This window comes from Populus trichocarpa, chromosome 1, assembly GCF_000002775.5.
Source record: "Populus trichocarpa isolate Nisqually-1 chromosome 1, P.trichocarpa_v4.1, whole genome shotgun sequence".
Taxonomy (NCBI): domain Eukaryota; kingdom Viridiplantae; phylum Streptophyta; class Magnoliopsida; order Malpighiales; family Salicaceae; genus Populus; species Populus trichocarpa.
In genome coordinates this window covers 2,267,679-2,288,645 of record NC_037285.2, presented here as the reverse complement: position 1 = coordinate 2,288,645, position 20,967 = coordinate 2,267,679, and the positions used below count along the sequence as shown (strand labels likewise).

Here is a 20,967-nt window from a genome sequence, read left to right as displayed (position 1 = left end):
GGCGATGATAATTTTTTATTTTTATAACGTTTTGGACGCGATGATGATTTCTTATAACATTGATTATCATGGCCATGCTTCCATTTCTAGCCTACTCGATGCTCAACTAGATTATAAAGCAGCTCTAGCTTCAACGTTGAGAGAAAGGAGTGCAATTTCGATAGAGGAAGGATTCCAGAGGTTTGTGCCAAGGCTTTGCTTCGATCAAAATCCTCACATCCAGGGACTCTTGTCCTTTCTTGTTTGTATCACCAATTTCACATCCAAAATTGATCACCTCGCATGATTTTGTTTCCGCCTTGCATCTTGTAGCATGGCCATGTACCTCGTCTGCATTTTATCGATTTTGTCATAACCAGTTGAAATCCCATGGCTGAACTGCCATTGCTCACAGTGGGATTCTATGAAACCATACCCACATCTAACCACACAAAGCAAGTTTCAGACAATCAATTAGAGGGTCAGTTTTTAGTCATCAATATGTTCCTCAGAGTTCAAGATTTGTGTTAATTTCGACTGTTCCTCTTGCGCATCTGCGACCAGCAGGAGAGCCCGAAGTTATTTCCCGGACTAGTGAGAGGAATGAGCCTTTCTGTTGAATCTTCAAAAATGAAAAGACAAGGGATTCAGCTGACTTGTCACGTAACCAATACAAATAGAGAATGTGTCTCTCATAAGAACTTGCCTTGATTGCCAGCTCCGTTATGATATCATGCAGCTGGTTGGCTACATCTTTCTTTTGCGGCATAGAGGGATCCGTCTGTGTCAGTACAGAACTTGATCCTCTTCTCTGATTTGCTGTCCGTGTCTCCGAATCTATTTCAGATAATAGCTTCTTGTGTAGAGCATCATATATTAAATAAGCCTTATAACCATGTGCAAGGGCTTTACTCTCGTCACTACCTTCCAGGCAGATCAATAGTTTCACATATCTAGATTCTGATGCAAGGATGTGATCAATTAGAACGCAGGCGGGACATTTGAGATAGATGGAAACGGTAACACACAAGGTAATTGTCAATGAGATTATACACCAAACCGGCAATGGATACATATCCGCTCCTCGCTTACTGTATTCTCCAAGCCAAGTATCGAAAATGGACGATGCTTCGAAATAGTAACGCTGAGGATTTGACTCCCCTTCAAAATGTAGAGCAGGAAGTGTGATTTAATCAATATATTCCTTTAGCATATTGATTAAATCAGAAAAGAAGATAATGCGAAAGCAAAAGGAAACCTCTTCTGAGTGCAACCTCCCCCAGGGCAGACAGTACGTTTCCTTTCAGTAAGTAGTTGTCTATTCGATATTCCATAAGCGACCATGCAAGATTTAGTTCTCCCTTTGCAACCTCTAGAATTCTTACGTAATTCTCCTCCATCACCCCTATGATCATGAACAAGAACATAAACCTAAGGAGTTAGTTTTTCCAGACAAATTTGACATAACCAGATGAGTTATATATGCTGATTCTTTTAATGGAAAAATCTACCTAACTGAACTTCAATAGCCACAAAATGTAAACTGATGAGACATCATGCACTTTCTAACAAAATTCTATGATAGTTTTGGAACATGCAAGGACTCTTCATCCTTTTCTGTCAAATTACATTAAATTAATACTTCAGAATTCATTAATTTTATACACAGAGGGCTTTTTCTGCATCCGCCTCTCTAATGAAAATCTGATAGAAACTTAAAAAATTGCTTTAACCAGAGAGAGCAGTACTAAAACTTGATGTCTAGAGTCTATAATATAAGGATCATGAACTTGGATCAATATTTTAAGAACCAGAAAAACGGATTACTAAAGCAAGCAAGCGCACTTATGCGTGTGTGTTTTAATACATTGATCATGAGAAGGTAAGAATTAAATGATGTTTACAAGGGCAAGTACTAACCTATATATGTCCCGAAAGCTTTACTAGGAAATGGAAGCACTGAACCTTCATAGTAATCGACTTCCTTTGGTACAAAAGCCATTGGATCATTTACCGGAACTGGAACTTGACACAGCAAGGAAAGGCCATGGCTATAGCTGGTAATGGCGCATTCTAAAGAAGATTCACCATGAATTTGAATGCTGAATAAAGAAGGGCTAAATATAAAGGAAGGCATAAAGAAACCTAAAGAGTAACGAGAAGCACAAATTAAGAAAAGAAAACTTACCTGGCATCACGAGCATCCCTGAAGCAACTAGCAGCATCAGCATAGTTGCCTTGAGTGAAGAATAGTGATCCTAGCTCCACGCGACGGGTGAGATCTCGATCAGAATAACCTCTTACATTGTTATTTCCATCCATGCTTGAAGCACAGAATATCTCAGTATGATGGATGGGCAAGGAAGGTTAGTCGTTATAGAGAGGGTTCTGGGCGGGAAGAATCTTTGGCTGTTAGTAACGGTTAGGCAGGCAGGAACAGTAGCTTGATAATCCTTAATAGCTGGCCAGCGGCGTTATCAAGAAATGTAAATTTACTGTTTACTTGAGAATTATATAAATTATACATTAAAATTTCACCTTATTAGATTGAATTAATTCTTTAATAATTAGATCAATTAGAATTATTATTATTATTTTTTTATCAATATGAAGTTTTTTTTAAAAAAAAAAATCTTGGATTCGTTGTTATATTGCTACTAGCTACATCCGTCTAGCTTAACCATATCTATCAGTAGCGGCACGACTAAGCAGAATCAACTGGCACAGAACAAACATTTGGATGCGATGATGATTTTTATATAACGTTGAATTATCACAGCCATGCTCCATTTCCAGCAGTCGATGCTCAGCTAGATTATAAAGCATGCAGCTCTAGCTAGCTTCAACGTTGAGAGAAAGGAGTGCAATTTCGATATATAGAAGAAGGATTGCAGAGGTTTGTTTCAAGGCTTTGCTTTGATCAGATTTCTTCACATCCAGAGACTCTTGTTATTTCTTGTCTGTATCACCAATTTCACATCAAAAATTGATCACCTCGCATGATTTAGTAGTTTCCATCTTGTAGCATGGCCATGTGCCTCGTCTGCTTTTGTATCTATTTTCAGAACTCGTTTTCAACCCCTTGGTTTGGAATATATTTTTGAAAAGAAAATCAACTTCCTTCGGTAGAAGAGTCATGGGATCATCCTCCGGAACTGGTAATTCGACAGGGATGATAAGAGCACATTTATAGAGCACAGGAGCTTATTTTAAAAAGAAATGCATTGGCTAGTTGAATTCTGAATAAAGAAAGATTATTCTTATAGAGTTATGTCCCAAGATTGAAATCTTGGATTAAATTCAATATATTCAGGAAATTAATGTTCCTAAAAGTATACTGAAAAAGAATTGATCCAAGAAAGCCATAATGAAGCCTAAAAAGCGACAAGAAACACGAAGCAAGCAAACTTAACCAGGCTTCGCGAGCTTGCTCGAACAACTAGCAGCTTCAACATAGTAGCCATAACTGGAGAAGAGCGATCCTTGCGCCATGAAATGGGTGAGAGCTTGATCAGAATAACCCCCTTTATTGCTATTATCATCCATTCTTGAAGTAAAGAAAATGAAATAAAGAAACTAGTTAAAGAGTAATAAAAAGAGGAGAGCATAGTAATATAAAATTATTATTAAGAACTCACCCAATAATTTAATTATTTGAATTGAAATAATTCTCAGAATCTTAATTTCTAGATTAAACATAAAATAGTGATCATAGGACTTGTGTTGAATGTTAAGAATGAGGGATATGGAAGGTTAGTTACTCGATTGATTAAAACATCATAATCCTATCTCTAGCACTTTATATAGTCTAAAGAATTGTCCCTCAGAATCTTCTACCAATAATTTTTTAAAAAAGTTTTCATCAAATAATATTAATAATGCAGACAGAAGTTAAATAGGATAACAACAATACAAAACTACTGAAAAACACAAAAGATTTAATGAGCAAAGAGAATTGCATATATGAACCATGAATTCACAGTTTTATTCTCTAGAAAATATGGTGGTTGTCTTCTCAATAGGTTTACAAGATCTTTAAATAGACTAGAGAACCCTGCATCTACTTAGAAACAATTAGAAATTCAAAAGCACAAAGAAAATTAAACAAAAATCCAAATTAAAACATAGAATCCAAAAAAAAAAATCCAAGTAAAAATAACAAAATTGACCTAAACATGAGCATTTACGCCTAGAATTTGACTCTAAAAGATATGACAATATGATAAGCAACATAATTTCACTATCGAAGGTGCTTCTGAAATCATCTGGGAAAATTTGAACATGATCCAATGGTTGGATATCCAGTTATTGTAGTTTTAAGATGTTAACCTGGTCTGGTATGATCAAACCTTCTCTTGAGTCCAAACCTATTCAAATAATCAATAAAAAAAACATTTGTCAGGCTATTCACATAGTTTGTCTTGATCAAATTCTTATATAGTAATGTCAAATCATCACCTACATATTGAGAACCTTCCGTTTCTAGAAGCTTGCTACATTAGTTAATCTAGTCATTGCCATTTCTAGGGATAAGAAGTTGTTATGAATTGATGATGTCATGAAAACTTCAGGTTAGATTGAGCTTTTCAAGGGTTGCAATCTTGAGTTGTGGAGTGACTAGGCTTGACCAAGTTGACAAGCTGATGGAATGATGAACTTGGTCAATGCCTTTAGTGACTAGACTTGCTACTTGTCTAGTGGATTGACAAGGTGATTTTCATGAGTTTTCCTACAAAAACAAGTTCCTTATCGGAAAAGAGAACACTTCAATACTTAAATCAGTAAATATAGGAGTAATATACAAAAAAGAAAAGGAGAATGAAAAATGTAGGGAATATGTGATTGTTAAACTGGTGTGAATCTCTTAAATGAATTTCAATGGCTTGAACTTGAATATGAACTTATCTTACAATGAGTGGAGTTACATGTACCTCATGGTGTGTGGAGTTGCAGGTTAGTTGTTGGCTAATACACTATATTGATGAAAATATTGGTACTTGCTATTGGTTATGGTGCTTTGTTGTGCCATTAGTTAAGAGATTGGTGTTCTTACTCTGCACAGAGAATTTGGTGTGCGTTAAGAACACTAGTTAGTGGTTTGGGGTAACGTATAGTGTGCATCAATGATTGGTGCGCAATCTTTGCTTTGACTTTTTGAAACTCAAAAACACATTAATATGTGTGCGGGGTAGGGATACTCAATCAAAGTCCAAAAATATTTGATTAAACTATCATCCCTAAAAGGTGTTTGGACATTTAGGCTTCTAACCATTTAGGCATGACTCGAATGACTAAGGATTTTATTTATTTATTTTATGCACCATTAAACTAATCATAAAGTGATGTAGTAAAGGATTACAATAAATGTAGGTAAGGCAATGAATGAGGTTTTATACTATTCATATTTAAACTTGAATCTGAAATAACTATCCAAATTTGACTCAAATCTAACCAGGTATGAGTTTTTTATTCCCGAACTTGACTCAATCAGGTTTGGGGTACCCATTATATATCTATAACTCGAACTTGACCTATACCCGAAACTTGAACATAAAAGCTATAATTTAAAACTATTTAGTTAATAAGTAGCTTTATATTCGTTTATTTTTTTAAAACTTTGAGGTTATTTATTTATTTTCCATCAGGGCTATGAAATTCCTATTCATTTGGGGTGGTTTGGGTCGGTTTCCACTAGGTTAACGTGAAATTATCATCCCTAAATAAATGAAGCCATGTACCTAAAAAATGAAGCGACTAGAGGCCATCAACATGACCCACGCTTGTCTAGATAAGTCTCCAACAGAAGCTGAGCAAGCCAGCCTACCCAGCAACAAAGGTCGACAGGCCAAGAGAAAGCCTACATTTCGTGATTGCTTTGAGATGAAGTCTTAATTAGCAGAGATGTTTCACTGATCATTTCAGATGACAATTTTCCTGAATTTTTTTTTTTTTTATCTGCAATCACAATCTATTTTCATAGTTTTGTTTTTTCCCTTTTCCAATTAGCAAAGAGAAAATTATCCACCGAGCAAGAAGCAGCACATTATAAATTCCATAAACCAATGGATTTATGCAGGGACAGATTTATTAAAAGTTCTGGGTGGCAGTTGAATTCCCACGGCTAAAAATGTGAAAAATCTGACATTGCTCACGGTGGGATTCCACGAAACCGTATCCACATCTAACCAAACAAAGAAAGTTTCAGAGAATCAATTGGCAGATCAGTTTTTAGTTATCAAAATGTTTCTCAGAGTTCAAGATTTGTGTTAATTTCGACTTTTTCTTTTGCGCATCTGTGACCAGCTGGAGTGACCCGAGTTCTTTCCTGGGGTAGTGAGAGGGATGGGCCTAAACCCAAACGTTGAAGCTTCAAAAATAGAAAGACAAAAGATTCAGCTTACTTGTCTTGTAAAGAGTACAAATAGAGAATGTGTCTCATAAGAACTTGCCTTGTGACCCAGTATTTGTAAGTTATTACGGAGGTGTGTGGCTTCATCGTTCTTTAGCTGAATAAAGGGATCCGTTCGTGTTACAGAACTTAATCCTCTTCTCTGATTTGCTGTCCGTGTCACCGAATCTATTTCAGATAATAGCTTCTTGTGTAGAGCATCATATATTAAATAAGCCTTACAACCATGTGCAAGCGCTTTACTCTCGTCACTACCCTCCAGGCAGATTATTAGTTTCACATATCTAGATTCTGATGCAAGGATGTGATCAATTAGAACGCAGGTGTGACATTTGATATAGATGAAAACAGTAACACAGAAGGTAATTGTCAATGAGATTCTACACCAAATTAACCGGCAATGGATACATATCCGCTACTCGCTTATTGTTTTCTCCAAGCCAAGTATCGAAAATGGACGATGCTTCGAAATAGTAACGCTGAGGGTTTGACTCCCCTTCAAAATGTAGAGCAGGAAGTGTGATTTAATTAATATATTCCTTTAGCATATTGCAGATAAAAGTTTTCTCGTGAAAAGAAGATATTACGAAGCAAACGCAAACCTCTTCTGAGTGCAACCTCCCCCAGGGCAGACAGTACGTTTCCTTTCAGTAAGTAGTTGTCTATTCGATATTCCATAAGCGACCATGCAAGATTTAGTTCTCCCTTTGCAACCTCTAGAATTCTTACGTAATTCTCCTCCATTGCCCCTTTTAACATGAACAAGAACATAAACCTAAGGAGTTAGTTGTTCCAGACAAATTTCACATAACCAGATGAGTTAAGCTGATTCTTTTAATGGAAAAATCTACCTAACTTAACTTCAAGAGCCACAAAATATAAGCTGATGAGACATCATGCACTTTCTAACAAAATTCTATGATAGTTTTGGAACATGCAAGGACTCTTCATCCTTTTTTGTCAAATTACATTCAACTAATACTTCAGAATTCATTAATTTTATACACAGAGGGCTTTTGCTGCATCTACCTCTCTAATGAAAATCTGATAGAAACTTAAAAAGATTGGTGGGTGCTATAACCAGAGAGAGCAGTACTAAAACTTGATGTCCAGAGTCTATAATAAGAGATCATGAACTTGGATCAATTTAAGAGCCAGAAAACGGATTATACTAAAGCAAGCAAGCAAGCGCACACATGTGTGTGCTTTTTAATACATTGATCATGATAAAGTAAGAATTAGATGATATTTATAAGGGCAAGAACTGACCTCTATATGTCCCGAAAGCAGAACTAGGAAATGGAAGTACTGAACTTTTATAGTAATCGACTTCCTTTGGTAGAAGAGCCATTGGATCATTTTCTGGAACTGGAACTGGAACTTGACACAACAAGGAAAGGCCATGGCTATAGCGGCTAATGGCGCATTTTAAAGAAGATCGACCATGAATTCGAATGCTGAATAAAGAAAGGTTAAACAATAAATAGAAGAGCTCGCACATAGCAGACTATTCACATAGAATTTTGCCCCGTTAATAGCTTAGTTAATTTAACCAATACAAGAAATTTTGGTGAGTTGAAAACTTAAAGGACAAGAACCCAAAAGACTCAGAATCTCACACGCAGCACCCACTTTCTCAGCAAACAAACAACAAGAAAACAAATACTACAACTAAGAAAGCAGATATACTAAATACATAAAATAACTCAAAAAGGCATGAAGAAACCTAAAGAATAAGAACAGAGAAAAGAAACTTTACCTGGCATCACGAGCATGCCTGAAGCAATTAGCAGCATCAGCATAGCAGCCTTGAGAGAAGAATAGTGATCCTCTTTCCATGAGAAGGGTGGGATCTCGATCAGAATAACCTCTTACATTGTTATTTCCATCCATGCTTGAAGCACAGAAGATGAAATAAAGAAACTAGTACAAATTTTCTTGAAAGAGCAAGGAAGAGAGAAAGAAAGCAGATATCTCAGAATGATGGATGGTCAAGGTTGGTTAATCTTTATAGAGAGGGTCTTGGCGGGAAGAATCTTTGGCTGTTAGTAACGGTTAGGCAGACAGGACCTCTAACTCGGTAATTCTTAATAGCATATTGTAAAGCCCCAGCCCACATAGAAATCTGGGTTCAAGATTTAGTATCTCGAATTGTTACTCAAGACCCAATTCACAAGATGAGCCGAAAACAGTGTTATTAAATCCAATTTGATTAATATTAACTCGAATTAATTAAAAACTAGTTGGAAATTGATCTAATAAAATCTAAATCATCATGACTTTTTATATAAAAAAATTTAAAATAATATATTTAAATTTTTTTAAAATATTTAAAATGATATTATTTTGAATTAATTTAGATTAAATTTATGTTAATTTTTTTTTCCTTTTTTTTTCAAATAATATCCTTTGAACCAATCCATTTTTTTTCCTCGGACATCATGAAGGAGCATTGTCATTTATGTTTTCTAGCACCAAAAGGTTTAAATTCGACTTCAATTTTGTCATTCAATAATTTTTTATTAATTTTATTTTCGAACTTTTATAAGTTCTTAATTAAAATTTTCCATTTATTCTTAATCTTTCAATCTATCCATGTCATGCTTTTTTATATATACAATAGACATCGCTATTCGTAAGGAATTTAATGTTTTAATTGAGCGATTTAACATAAGTTTTTAATTAAAAAAATCAAAATAGTTAAGAATAAAATTAATGTATAAAATAATTTGAGTGTAAAATTGATATTTATATGAAAATTTTGAAGTATATTGTGAGCTGTATCTTCTTTTTTTAATCTAGGGTTAGTCTATCCAATTGAATAGAGATCTAGTATGGATTGGATTTAAAAAAAAAATAAGTGAGAGTTTTTCTAATTAAACATGGTTATCCGGTGAAAATTTAATTTAACTTTTAAAAAAATTAAAAACAAAATTGTTTTTATTATTTTAAAAAATAAAACGATGTGATTTTAAATTTATTTAGCCGTTTAATCTATAATTCAGGTTTAAAGCTAGGTCATGAATCGGGCCGAACTGCTTTGCTCCTTTCTTCCCTGAACCCTAAAACCTGCGATAATCACCTCAGTCTCCAGTCAGTTTTCCTTCTTTCTTTGTCTGTCATTTTCTTTAAGAGACATTTTTTGTTCTTTGGAAAAAGTAATGGCCGCTAGAAAGAAAAACCTGCAGCTGCTGCTTTCTCTTATACAAAAACGATGTCTCCAAACATCATCTGCTGATGCTCTACTTCCACCCACCAGGACCACCACCAACACCAATGCTTCATCTTCATCATCATTTGATGTTCATTTCCTCATGAATTCATGTGGGCTTTCCTCAAAATCTGCCCTTTCAGTTTCCCACAAGCTCCACCTCCAACAAAATAAGCTCCAAAAACCACAATCTGTGCTCCTCTTCTTGAAATCTCACGGATTTGACGATTCCCACATCGCCCAATTAATTGAAAAGCGACCCAAAATCCTCCATAGCGGAGTAGACGACACTTTGAAGCCCAAATTCGACTTCTTCGTTAAAAATGGTTTCACGGGTAAGCTTCTGCCTCAGCTTATCGCCTCCGATCCGAATATTTTGTCAGCGGCTGTAGATTCTCATCTTAAACCATGTTTTGAGCTTCTCAAGTTATTTCTGGGCAGTCCTGACAGAATTGTAGTTGCCTTAAAGCGTGCGCCTTTTTTAATGTCTTTTAGTTTCAAGGGTGCTGTGCAGCCAAATATTGAGTTGTTGATAAAAGAGGGAATGCATGTTGATAGGGTTGCAAAACTACTAAGTTTGCATGCAAGAGTGATACTGGTTAAGCATGATAGGATGGTTTATGCAGTGAATGCTTTGAAGAATTTGGGTGTTGAACCCAAGACTCCTGTGTTTCTACATGCTGCTAAGGTAATGTTATCCATAAGTAAGTCGAATTGGAGGAAGAAAATTGAGGTTATGAAGAGCCTTGGATGGAGTGAAGAGGAGATTATTGTGGCTTTTAAACGATACCCTTATCTATTAGCATGCTCAGAGGAGAAAATCAGAAAATCGTTGGATTTCTTTGTGAATACTTTAAAGTTAGAACCACAAGCTATAATTACATGTCCCGAGTATTTGTCATATTCGGTTGATAGAAGGCTTCGTCCCAGGCATAATGTTTTGAAGGTTTTGGTGTCAAAGAAGCTGGTTAAAGAAGATGAGAAGATTGTGCGGGCAGTAACCCGCATTAGTGATAGAGATTTCCTTGAAAAGTATGTTACTAAATATGCAGACAAGGTGACAGGTTTATTGGAAATATATGGTGGTATCAGCAAGGCAAAAAAGATGGAATCTTGATGGCAGACTAAGTTTACTTCTGCAATGCATTGTAATAATATGTACCGGTTGTCTAAATTGATTTTCCTTTGCTCCTGAATTAAGAGGTATTTGTTCTTCGCTTATTCCAGTTTTACCGTGGCTATATTTTCAAATTGTGCAACCAATGATTACATTTTATATGTGCCAATCCTGGCTATGTGTTTTATTAGTGTAGCCAAACTATTCCATGATTCTAGGAAAACCTTGGCCAAGTTTCCTCTGTTGGGAGGATATAGTGACTTCAAGTAGAATCCTAGCTTTTGTCATTTTTCCCTGTGTTGTTAAGCAAATACTTTGGTATTTTTTTTTTTTTTTGGAGTAAGGCAGTTATGAATTTAATTTTGAATAAAAAAGTCATCATTCATTGCAACAATTTGGCAGGAGTGTGATAAAATACATCAGAGTTTAGACACTCTGGTTAGATGCACCTCTGCCCATCACTCTTTTGATAGCCTTGATCAGATGGCAAATATTTGGCTCCTTGATGATTGAAATCAACACCGATTTAAAAGTCTCAATCTGCATTCTTTCCGCAAAATGTTTTCTGGTATTCCTCTTGTTGTGTGTGTATGGTGCGCAATTAGCAAATGAGACTAGGAGTCAAGCATCATTAACCAAGTTCCTGCCATATGAATCGTAGTTGAATGTCGAAGATTAATGCTGAAGAGGAACCACCACTGTAGTTCATTTGGTGTCCATATATGATGACAAATTAATAGCCTCATAAAATCGGTTCTCTTTATAGAAATAATTAGCACGGGTAGCACGGGTAAAATTATTTTATTGTTATGCTTCGTTTTCTACCTAAACTTTTGAGTTCTTGGTGCCCAGATATTCAAGTTTTTGTACTGGTAGATCTTTCAGTAATTTAGTGAATTGTTTAGTCCCGAGGTAATAATCCTAGCCACCTAGACGGCTAGGGTTTGTTTGTGCATGTTTGTGTGTGCATTCTCACTCTTTTACCTTGCAATCTATTTTATCGAACAGATGGTTAAATTGTTCAAATATGGCGTTGTAGATTTTGGCACTGCTAACTTCAGTAGTTGTTTCTCTCGAACTGGTTCAGTTAAGTTCATTGTTATTTAAGTTTCTCGTAGGTTAAATTATGTTGTCTCCCATGCTCTGTTTCATTGAATTGGAAGGATGTGGTGGGTGTTGCAGTTTCATTGGATTCTCTATGACTCTTACGCCACTTCCCATTTCTGCACTTCTATCCATATCTTAAGGCGGTTGAGAAGCTACGTAGTTTGTTTTTTGGCTTGAGGAATTCCAGAGATGCTGAGGACAGAAACTCTTTGCCTAGAATTCAGTGCCTTCTACCTACAGCATAATTTTGAGCTCATTGCAAACTTCTACTTATGTAAAGAAAGGAATTTAAGAATGGAACTCAGCCTAACTATCCCGTAACTGAAAGAAATGCAGCAACCATGGCGCAACAGCTGCTGTTGAGGAAGATCTTGTTAGGGACATCATTCATTCTGTTCGGCTTGGACTACTTGGGAGTTGGAATTCGCAGAAGATCTCATGATAGAATTTTCAGCTAGCAAAAGGCAATTTAGTTCTACACACTGTTTATGTGAAGCTCTCAATTTAGTACTATCACTAGAACCATCCACTGATGCAAGAAAGTTAACTCTCAACAGTTCCTCGAGTTTGAACACATGCCACCTCTATTTAACAGACGGGCCTTTATGTGCTGCCAGTCCTCCTTAGCATGTCTCCTTGCACACCTTTTTGTTTGCAGCAACTCATTTTTGTCCTTAGCATAGCCAGTGTTTCCTCTGCTTGAAACTGCATCTCTTCTGCCAATCCTTCCATGCTGTTTTGCTTGAACACATGCCAACGCCTTTGCCATGCAGATCCATCAACAGTCTTTGAACCAAACCCTTTCGTTAGTGTTTTCTATTTTTTGTAATATCTACTATTAAAAGAAAATTGTATATATATATATATATAAAGATTCGTTGCAAATCAAGACAAGTTCAATTTCCTAACTAGCTGTGTAACCGTATCAAATTCTTCCAGGCTGGAATTACAAGACTGAAAGGTGAATCAGTACACTCTACCAACAGACATTTTATACTCTCCCCTGCATTTTCTAGATTAGGTTATTTGATGCAGGTTGAAGCATAACAAAGATAGAAGCAAGTATAGAAAAACAGAACTGGAAAAAAAATATAGGCTGGAATTCTAAAATCTTATTTTATTTCTGAAATAATAATGTGATAAGTTTATATTTCTAAGAGGTTTACAGGTCTATATATATATATATATATAAAAACACAGTAGGAAAAATCAGAATCTTACAATATTGAGGAAAGATAGCTTAAAATCCAAAAATAACAAAACAAAATCTAAAAAAATCAAGAAAAAATAATAAAATTGAATCGAACAACATCTACAGGGCCTAATTTAAAGAAATATGAACTATGAATGGATTGAAAAAGTGATTCTTTGTTAAAATAGGCTTGAGAAATTTTAAATATAATCCAATAATCGAATCAAAATTATATTATTTTTAAGTTACTAGGCTAGTTTGGAGTGACCAGATTTTTTTTTTTTTTTATCTAGTCCTGCTTCAAAAAAAAAACTCCTAAATCACCAACATAATATTTGTAGCATCATCTAGCTGTGATATATTTTTATCCGGAACCTTCAGTTTCTGATTATGGCAGGCTACTAGCATGCTAAAAAAATGATATAATTGATGTGAGGTATTTCAAATATAATGTATCAATGAAACAAACATGAAAGATCAAGATTGACAAGGATGAAATGTTCTGGTTCTGAGCAACGATTTTGTTAACTGTACAAATCATCTTTCTCTACAGCACAATCCATCCTAATTCTCGAAGTCCATGAAAAAGATAACTCTAGGGAAACTTGGGTTTCCAATGATAGCTAGCGTCATCCCTTTTATTTTGTAGTATATAATTAGAAACGATATAAAGCCTGTTATTTTTTTTGATTGAGAGACTAAACTCATTTGAGTTTATTTTATTATTTATTTTATTGATTTGAATTATTTATGTTAAATAATTTAAATTAATGAGCTGAGCCTGATAATAAGATGTTTTAAGGTTATATTATTTATATATTTTATTTTATTTTGTGAGATAGTTTTGATAAATTAAATAAAAATTACAAAATTGCATATTTCATAATCCTCATTTTTTTTTCTTTTTTTTTAATTTTTAACTTTTTTCTTCTTTCTTTCTTGCTTTAATTCTTTTGTTTCATTGTTAAACATCATTTTGTCATCGAATTGCGCCATTCAGCTTCTCTCTCTGCATCCAAAACATGTAACTTTGACCTTAGCATCTCATCTATTCCAAGATTTAGTGCGCTGCTCAGGTCGATAGTCTCCATTATCACTTCTAAAGTTAGACTAAACCCTAAAGATGACAAGACATGGATAGCATTTGCTATCCGACATCTGCTCTGCCTCGGCTCTTGCAGCATGTCTTTGGAAGTTGTCTTGTATTTGATGAGTTGTTGTTCGGTATTGTTTAGTTGATCCTCTATAGTAGTACTGTCCATGGCCTTGACATGTTCACCAACCCAAACGAACCCAAGCTTGCATCCAAGTATCAGGTCAGCCCCATACTGTTCCAAATGATGGAGATGATGTCTTTGTATTTTCACTAGATAGGGAGGAATTGTGAGCAACTGACCATTCTCAAGCTGTGAGTCATAAAAATATTGCTATTAGCAAAAATGATAACATGGCATAAGAAAACAAGAATGGCTGATGAATTTTGACTTCTACCAATGCACCTACTATCAAAGATAATAGACGGGGATATTGTAAAAGTGCAGGTTCAGGTGAATGAATCACTAGCATTTGTAACAACATTCACTTTACTCTTTGAGATTTCTGCTTAGAATTAGGGTTTTGTTTGCATAAGAATGCATTCCATGGACCAATCTCAAAACAACATTGTTTCGGTTTTATTTTTCTTAAAAAAAAACTAAAATGAAATCATTCTAAGAAAAAAAATTAAAATATATCATTTTACATAAAAAAAAAATTAAAATAAAACTAGATCATGCCTGAATCTGGTCTAGCCAGGTAAGTTCAAACCTTGCCAGGTTGCTTGAGATCACAAGTCAATTGTCAACACGATTGGAATCAAGCCTCAGTCAAGCCAGGTTTGATAGCTATGTAGCTGTGTTAGAGACCGGTGGGGGGCATAGTTGAATGGCAAAAAGCATTTCATACATTGGATGAAACAACAAAATAAATTTAACAGCTAATATTCTGCAAAGGATACTTGACAAAAAACTAGAGCCAATTGACATAATGGCACTTGAGATAGGCATCACAAAATTTCTTCGCAGGACAACAGATCAGATGAAACAAAACTGATCCACATTGGCCATGACATGCTAGCTAATGATTTGCTAGATAGTGTTATATAAAATTTGATCCACTGAAGTTGCTCTTAAGATAGATTGAATATCTGCACTGGCCAACAGCGTTTCCGTCCATCAAGGTCAACTCCAGAAGTTTCAATTGAAATGTCAATGCTGCGGTGGTGTTCGACAGCACGGGCAATGCTGATGCGTAGATGAATTCTTGAGGCAGGACATGCATCTGTGCCAACAGCTGCGGATTTGTCAACATAGGGTTTTCCTGGTGCCATTGCTATTGGCTCAAGGAAGGTGAAAATTGTTTGGGACCAATGTGTTTTTGGAGTATATGGTGATGTAGACAAAACAGATGGAGTTTCTTTGCAGAACCTTGGGGTAAAACCAGTATCAAACCACAACACAACACCATAACACCAGGTTGTTTTAGATGTCAATTCAGTGGAGTTGTTTGCCAGACAGATCGACTTTGGTTCCAACTCAATGCTTGCAGTGAAATCCACTTCATCGGGCTTCATGGTTGCCAAGTCAAAAGTCTGAAGAAGAAGACAAGTCATTATGCAATCATTGTACCAAAACACAGTATGCAACATAAATATGGGCGACAAGCTCCAAAGTAATTACAGAACTATCCTTGGAAAGGATCAGACAACTTGAAAAATTGGAGTGCAGGCATCTTTCCAAATTCATAAAGTTCTGAAGATTCAAAATATGTTCAACCATGTATAAAGTGCCATTAATTTAAGAAACTGAGGAAAAAGACAACTTTTTGGGATGTTTTGTGACTTGAATACAAAACAAAGGTTCAGAAAAGTTCAACAAAACCAACACCAGATTCAAGAATTTTTAGAATGAATCATTTGGCTATCATCCATTAGCTACAATTGCTGATTATTGAGTCCTCATCATCATGACCTTCCGATAAGGACAAGCAGGAGATCTGTATTTTCTAACCTAAAAATTCACAGGTATAAAAAATCTTAAAGCTGTTTGCAAAGATGGCTTCATCCCTGGCAATGCAATATTGAGAATCACATACACTAAGTCACAGATCAAGATAAGCAACTGTAGAAATATTAAGTATATAACTAACCTGGAGAAGCACAGCATCAGTCACCAAATCCTTCTCATCCACAACATCAACAATAGGAAATTTAGCAGCATCCTGAACAAGTTCCTTGCCAACACAAGACATATTGAAACCATACACCTCTTCCCAGAATGGAAGACTAGTGCCACCTTTTCCAAATCCAGCAGCATACTGAAGAAGTCAGTAAAGGAGATGAAAATGAGTTCGGACTATAAACCCCTAATCAACATCTGACGAGCAGTTGAGGGAAAAAAAGATTTAAGAACTCACAATACTCGCTGTGTCAGGGAGGATGGCACCCCCAGGCTTCAACCATTTATCTCTGGCAAACAGCACTGAGCTCAGCATTGTCTCATAAAGTAGGCAGTACCCCATCCACTCACTCAACAATACATCGACACTGTGCGGTTTAATTTGTATGGATTTATCAATCTCTTCAACCATACCTTGAACTACCTCCATCACTCCAGTATACTGGTTATTGCCTTCAGTGCACCGCCAAAGGCCATTTTCTTTTGCAATCTATAATTATGCATACCAAAGAAATGAGAAGCAAAGAACTACTAGAGGTAATGAAGGAATGAACTAAATTAAACAACGGAAAAACATACCTGAGTTGCCACAGAAGCCATCTTCTCACTGGCTTCAATTGCAATTACTCTTGAAGCCCCTGTTTTGGCAGCAAAGAGACTGTAAAAAAAGAAAAGAAAAGAATTTCAAGTAAGATCCTGATGTACTCTGAAATGTTTAAAAAAATCATTGAATACAAGGGTGTTCTGTTCCAATCATTCATGTATAAGCAAGCATACACAAACATTGCATAGTAGCCACCCACATGGTCAGATATTTTCTGGCAAGCCAAACAAGGGTAGCTTCTTCTACTCTTTTCAGGGTGCTGGTGAAATCAGAAATGGGGTGGTTTTGCAAGTGCTGGATAGACCAATCCATGGCCGAAAAAATCCTATAAAGTGCAGGGGTTTCATGCTTTAAACTCCCAATCCCTACGGGAGATTGGATTCAATCCAACAATTCTGGTACCACTAGCTAAGTTCACTAACATCTCAAAGGCCAAAGCCACTTCACTGGAAAAGCTAGCCAGCAAACATTAAAGACCAAAGCATGCAGTATTAAGCCAAAGCAGCATTTTAATGTATTAAGCCCTTTCATTTTGTTAATTTTGTTTAAGGAGGTGCTAGGAGAAGTCTGTGATGTTGCCAAAGGACTTCTCTGAAGCATAATGTAATAAATCATCTCAGGAAATAGGTAGAGATAACATTGAGACATGTTAGAAATCAGAGCAAGGTGGAATTAAGGAATTTTAGCAATATCAGAAAAAAGAAAAGTATAAAAGAAATTTGCAATATGCACGTGCATAACAGCATATACATCTATCCCAAAAACTCATGCAATATAAGAAGTGAAGCATTGAGTTTCAAGATTTTATCGATGGTCAAGACTAGCTTTAACAAATGTCTCTAAAATAAACGAAAGGTGCAAACAAAATAAGATGAATAAGAGCATAGAAACAAGAACCACATTGCCACTGCCACCTCACCTTAATATGCCAGTTCCACAACCTACATCCATCACAACTGCACCAGTCATGAGAGAAGGGTTTTTCAAGATAGCTTGACTATAAGCATCCATCCTAACCTGCATAACAAGAATATAAGTGTCTTCATGCAAAATAGTGATACTCAGAACCCCCAATCAACTTGCACATTTCAAGCCAACCAACCCCCGGCATGAAATAACACAATTAAAGGCTCAATACCTTATCGCTTATCATCTCTCTATGTATACCAAATGAACTGTAAGCCCCAAAATAATTTGCATTGGCTTTCTTGATATCCTTATCAACAAGATTCATAAGAGAAACTTTTGAATGCTTATCCGATGGCTTTCCATCTGACGAACCAACACGTTCTTCAGAATCTCCGTTAACCATTTCCATCTTTGAAGAATTTCCCACGTTCTCATGGCTGCTGGAAGTAGAAGCAACCTCTTTTGCTCCATTTACTCCATAGCCATGAGCAGATTTTTCTAGCGTGTCGGTATCTTCAATGCACATCTCATCAATATTCCTCAAATCCCTCATTAGCTCCTCTTGGTCATCCAGCGTCATATGATTATCTTCACCTTCTTCATCTTCATTGAAACTGTACAGTAACGGATCATCTTGCATGAAAGGTTTCAAATATTTATCATCATCCCACAAAGGCTTAATGTCTTTCAACTTTACTGTTTCATGTACATGATTCTGTATATCTTGGTGGGATTGACAGGCAAGCCCACAACTCCAACATCTATTTTCTGCCACCTGGTAAATGAAAACATCACACAGTATATAAATTTACTAGCTTCCAGCCAGCCATAAGTTGTTTTACCTTGCGAATTTGCATTTAAATTCTTGAAAAAACTGCACTAGTTAAACTTAACCTCGTAGTATTTAACTACAAGGCATTGAGTTAAAATCATTGCTAAACACGGGCAAAGATATTAGAATTTAATTAGTATTGTAGAAGCTTTTCAATGTGATAAAAGCGTAACACCACATAAAAATATAAAATATGATCCACTGATAACTTTTATTTTATAAACAATGAATTCATTTTCCAGTTATTTATCCCAGTAACCACAACAGAAGGCATAGAGATTACTATACAGCTCGAATTGAAATAAATTATACACTAGGCTACACGGAAACTATAAAAAATAAACCAAAAGACAATAATTTTTCTTTCCATTCTATACAATTCCTCGGCAACAAACAGAATCCATATCAAAACCAACGTTAACACTCAAATTCCTAGAAAAACTACAAGAACTCAGCCTAAAGATTCTAACTTTTTAAACATTCACTCCCTGTCATTTCCCCCTATTTTCTCAACAACAAAGCAAACAAAACAAAACCCAGATCAAAACCAAACTCAAAAATCAAAACCCGTCAAACAAAACCAACTAACCTGAGACCTGACATAGTTGATTAGCTTAAACGAACCGTAGAAATCCAAGCCCAGTTCCTTCCTTATCCCATCAAAATCAAACTTGTGAGCCAAACGACAGTGCTCGAACAACTCACTGCAAGAACTGAACTGTGAATCAAGAAACAAACACATGAAAGGCTTGTCGTTTTCTCCACCGTCATTGTCGTCGTCTTCTCCCCAATCGTCCCAGTCTTCGTTTTCTTCTTCGAATTCTGAATCGGATTCTTGCTCGATAACTGATTTCTCAGCTTTGTTGAGTTCTGTTTGGTCGTTACTTGCCATGATTTTGTGCTGTTCGCTGAATGAGAGAGTGAGGGAGGGGGAGAGTGAGAGAGAGGATAGTGGCTAGTGGAATGCGGAGGGGTATTGCTAAACCCTGCGATATAAACCCTAGCTCACTCACAAGTCTCCCTTCACTTGTGAGCAATGTGCTTCGCTTTAGAAACTTTTGAAGAGTAAACTCCAAGATAGTCCCTCAAAGATTCAAAAAGTCTCATTTAGGAAGACAATAAAAGTCAATTAGATCTCTAGAATTAAAGAAATTTCTGATCAAGTCCCTCTAAGAGCACCTTGTATTTGTCCAAGTTTCTCTTGTTATAGGCATCAACTCCAAGTAATTTCTTACAAAAATCTCATGTTATTTGAATTGTTCGAAAATATTGAATTTTTAAAAAAAAATTCTGTTAAAATTTGGTAGATATTTGAATAGTTAATTTGCAAAAAGAAAGTTGAGAGCTACTCATATATTAAGATTGATGGAAAATAAATCAGTAAGATATTTTCTTAGATTACAAATACTGATAATCTAATTATTTTTTTTACAATTACAATACTTATTTAATAAATTCTTATCTATTGAGATTACATCTTTTTTTATCGAGTTTTAAATAAATTATTCACATAGTAATTTATTAAAAAAAACTCACTCAATTACATTGATAATAAGAAGAAACATCAGCAAATATATAATTAGCATTTCTATATATATATATATATATATATATATATATATATATATATATATATATATATATGCTTTAAGGAGTTGTTTGTTTTTGTGGTTGAAATCGTGTTTTGTGATTTTTATAAAAAATATTTTGCTTTAAATTATTTTTTATTTTAAAATTATTTTAATGTATTGGTATCAAAAATAATTTTTTAAAAAATATTATAATGTATTTACAAACTAAAAATACTTTAAAAAACAATAACAACAATACTTATAAACAAACTGAGACTACCTTTATACTATACAAAACAAATCTTTAGACTAAAATATATTAAAAATAATATTTGCAAGTCTTTGTTTAACTAAACTATTACACTGAGAATAGAGTGCTGGTGTAAAAATTACCGAGGTACCTATAAAAACAAGATAATCTAACAATGGTTGTGACAATAATATAATTATGTTTTCTATTTATATGAAATATGCCTTGAATTCAAGACATGATTAAGAAATTTAAGATATCTAGGACTGATATGTATATTGTTGCCAACTTCGAAGGCGCCATGACTTCCATGCAAACAACGTGGTTCCACGGCTCGGCCCATCTGCTTGTCCCATTGTTTGGTTTGGAGTCTGGACAGGACTTAACTGCTAACAGCCTTTCCTATAAAAAAGTAACCAATCCACTTTAAATAAATCAGGATGTGTTTGAAAATATGATTTTTTTTATTTAAAAATATATTAAAATAATATTTTTTATATATTAATATATTAAAATAGTTTAAAAATATTAATTTCAGAGTTATTAGAGACTTATATGGTTGTTAATTTCA

The 20,967-nt window shown here is 35.1% G+C and overlaps 3 protein-coding genes across 9 annotated transcripts; 1 reads left to right on the top strand and 2 right to left on the bottom strand.

Moving 5' to 3' along the window:
- Positions 1-6,046: 6,046 nt before the first annotated feature.
- On the bottom strand, positions 6,047-8,353 carry LOC18094352 (uncharacterized). The gene is made up of 5 exons (XM_024600085.2): positions 8,148-8,353; positions 7,658-7,845; positions 6,991-7,137; positions 6,797-6,884; positions 6,047-6,672 (listed from the first exon to the last, which is right to left on the bottom strand). The coding sequence occupies exons 1-5, from the start codon at positions 8,279-8,281 to the stop codon at positions 6,372-6,374; spliced, it is 858 nt and encodes a 285-aa protein (XP_024455853.1). The 5' UTR covers positions 8,282-8,353; the 3' UTR covers positions 6,047-6,371.
- A 1,038-nt stretch (positions 8,354-9,391) lies between these two features.
- LOC7455809 (transcription termination factor MTERF8, chloroplastic) lies at positions 9,392-12,731 on the top strand. Of its 7 annotated transcripts, none has more exons than XM_052450290.1 (3): positions 9,392-10,802; positions 11,756-11,802; positions 11,899-12,731. In XM_052450290.1, exon 1 carries the CDS (start codon positions 9,550-9,552, stop codon positions 10,714-10,716), a length of 1,167 nt encoding a protein of 388 aa, XP_052306250.1. In that variant the 5' UTR covers positions 9,392-9,549; the 3' UTR covers positions 10,717-10,802; positions 11,756-11,802; positions 11,899-12,731. The 7 variants fall into 7 exon arrangements, with proteins under 7 accessions (XP_052306250.1, XP_024455311.1, XP_052306252.1 ...); XM_024599543.2 differs by having other exon boundaries at positions 11,725-11,802; XM_052450292.1 differs by lacking the exon at positions 11,756-11,802 and having other exon boundaries at positions 11,964-12,731.
- Positions 12,732-14,934: 2,203 nt separating this feature from the next.
- Positions 14,935-19,601, bottom strand: LOC7476840 (probable protein arginine N-methyltransferase 3). The gene is made up of 7 exons (XM_002299157.4): positions 19,165-19,601; positions 17,973-18,518; positions 17,754-17,851; positions 16,810-16,888; positions 16,469-16,720; positions 16,202-16,369; positions 14,935-15,644 (listed from the first exon to the last, which is right to left on the bottom strand). The coding sequence occupies exons 1-7, from the start codon at positions 19,465-19,467 to the stop codon at positions 15,183-15,185; spliced, it is 1,908 nt and encodes a 635-aa protein (XP_002299193.2). The 5' UTR covers positions 19,468-19,601; the 3' UTR covers positions 14,935-15,182.
- Positions 19,602-20,967: the final 1,366 nt, after the last annotated feature.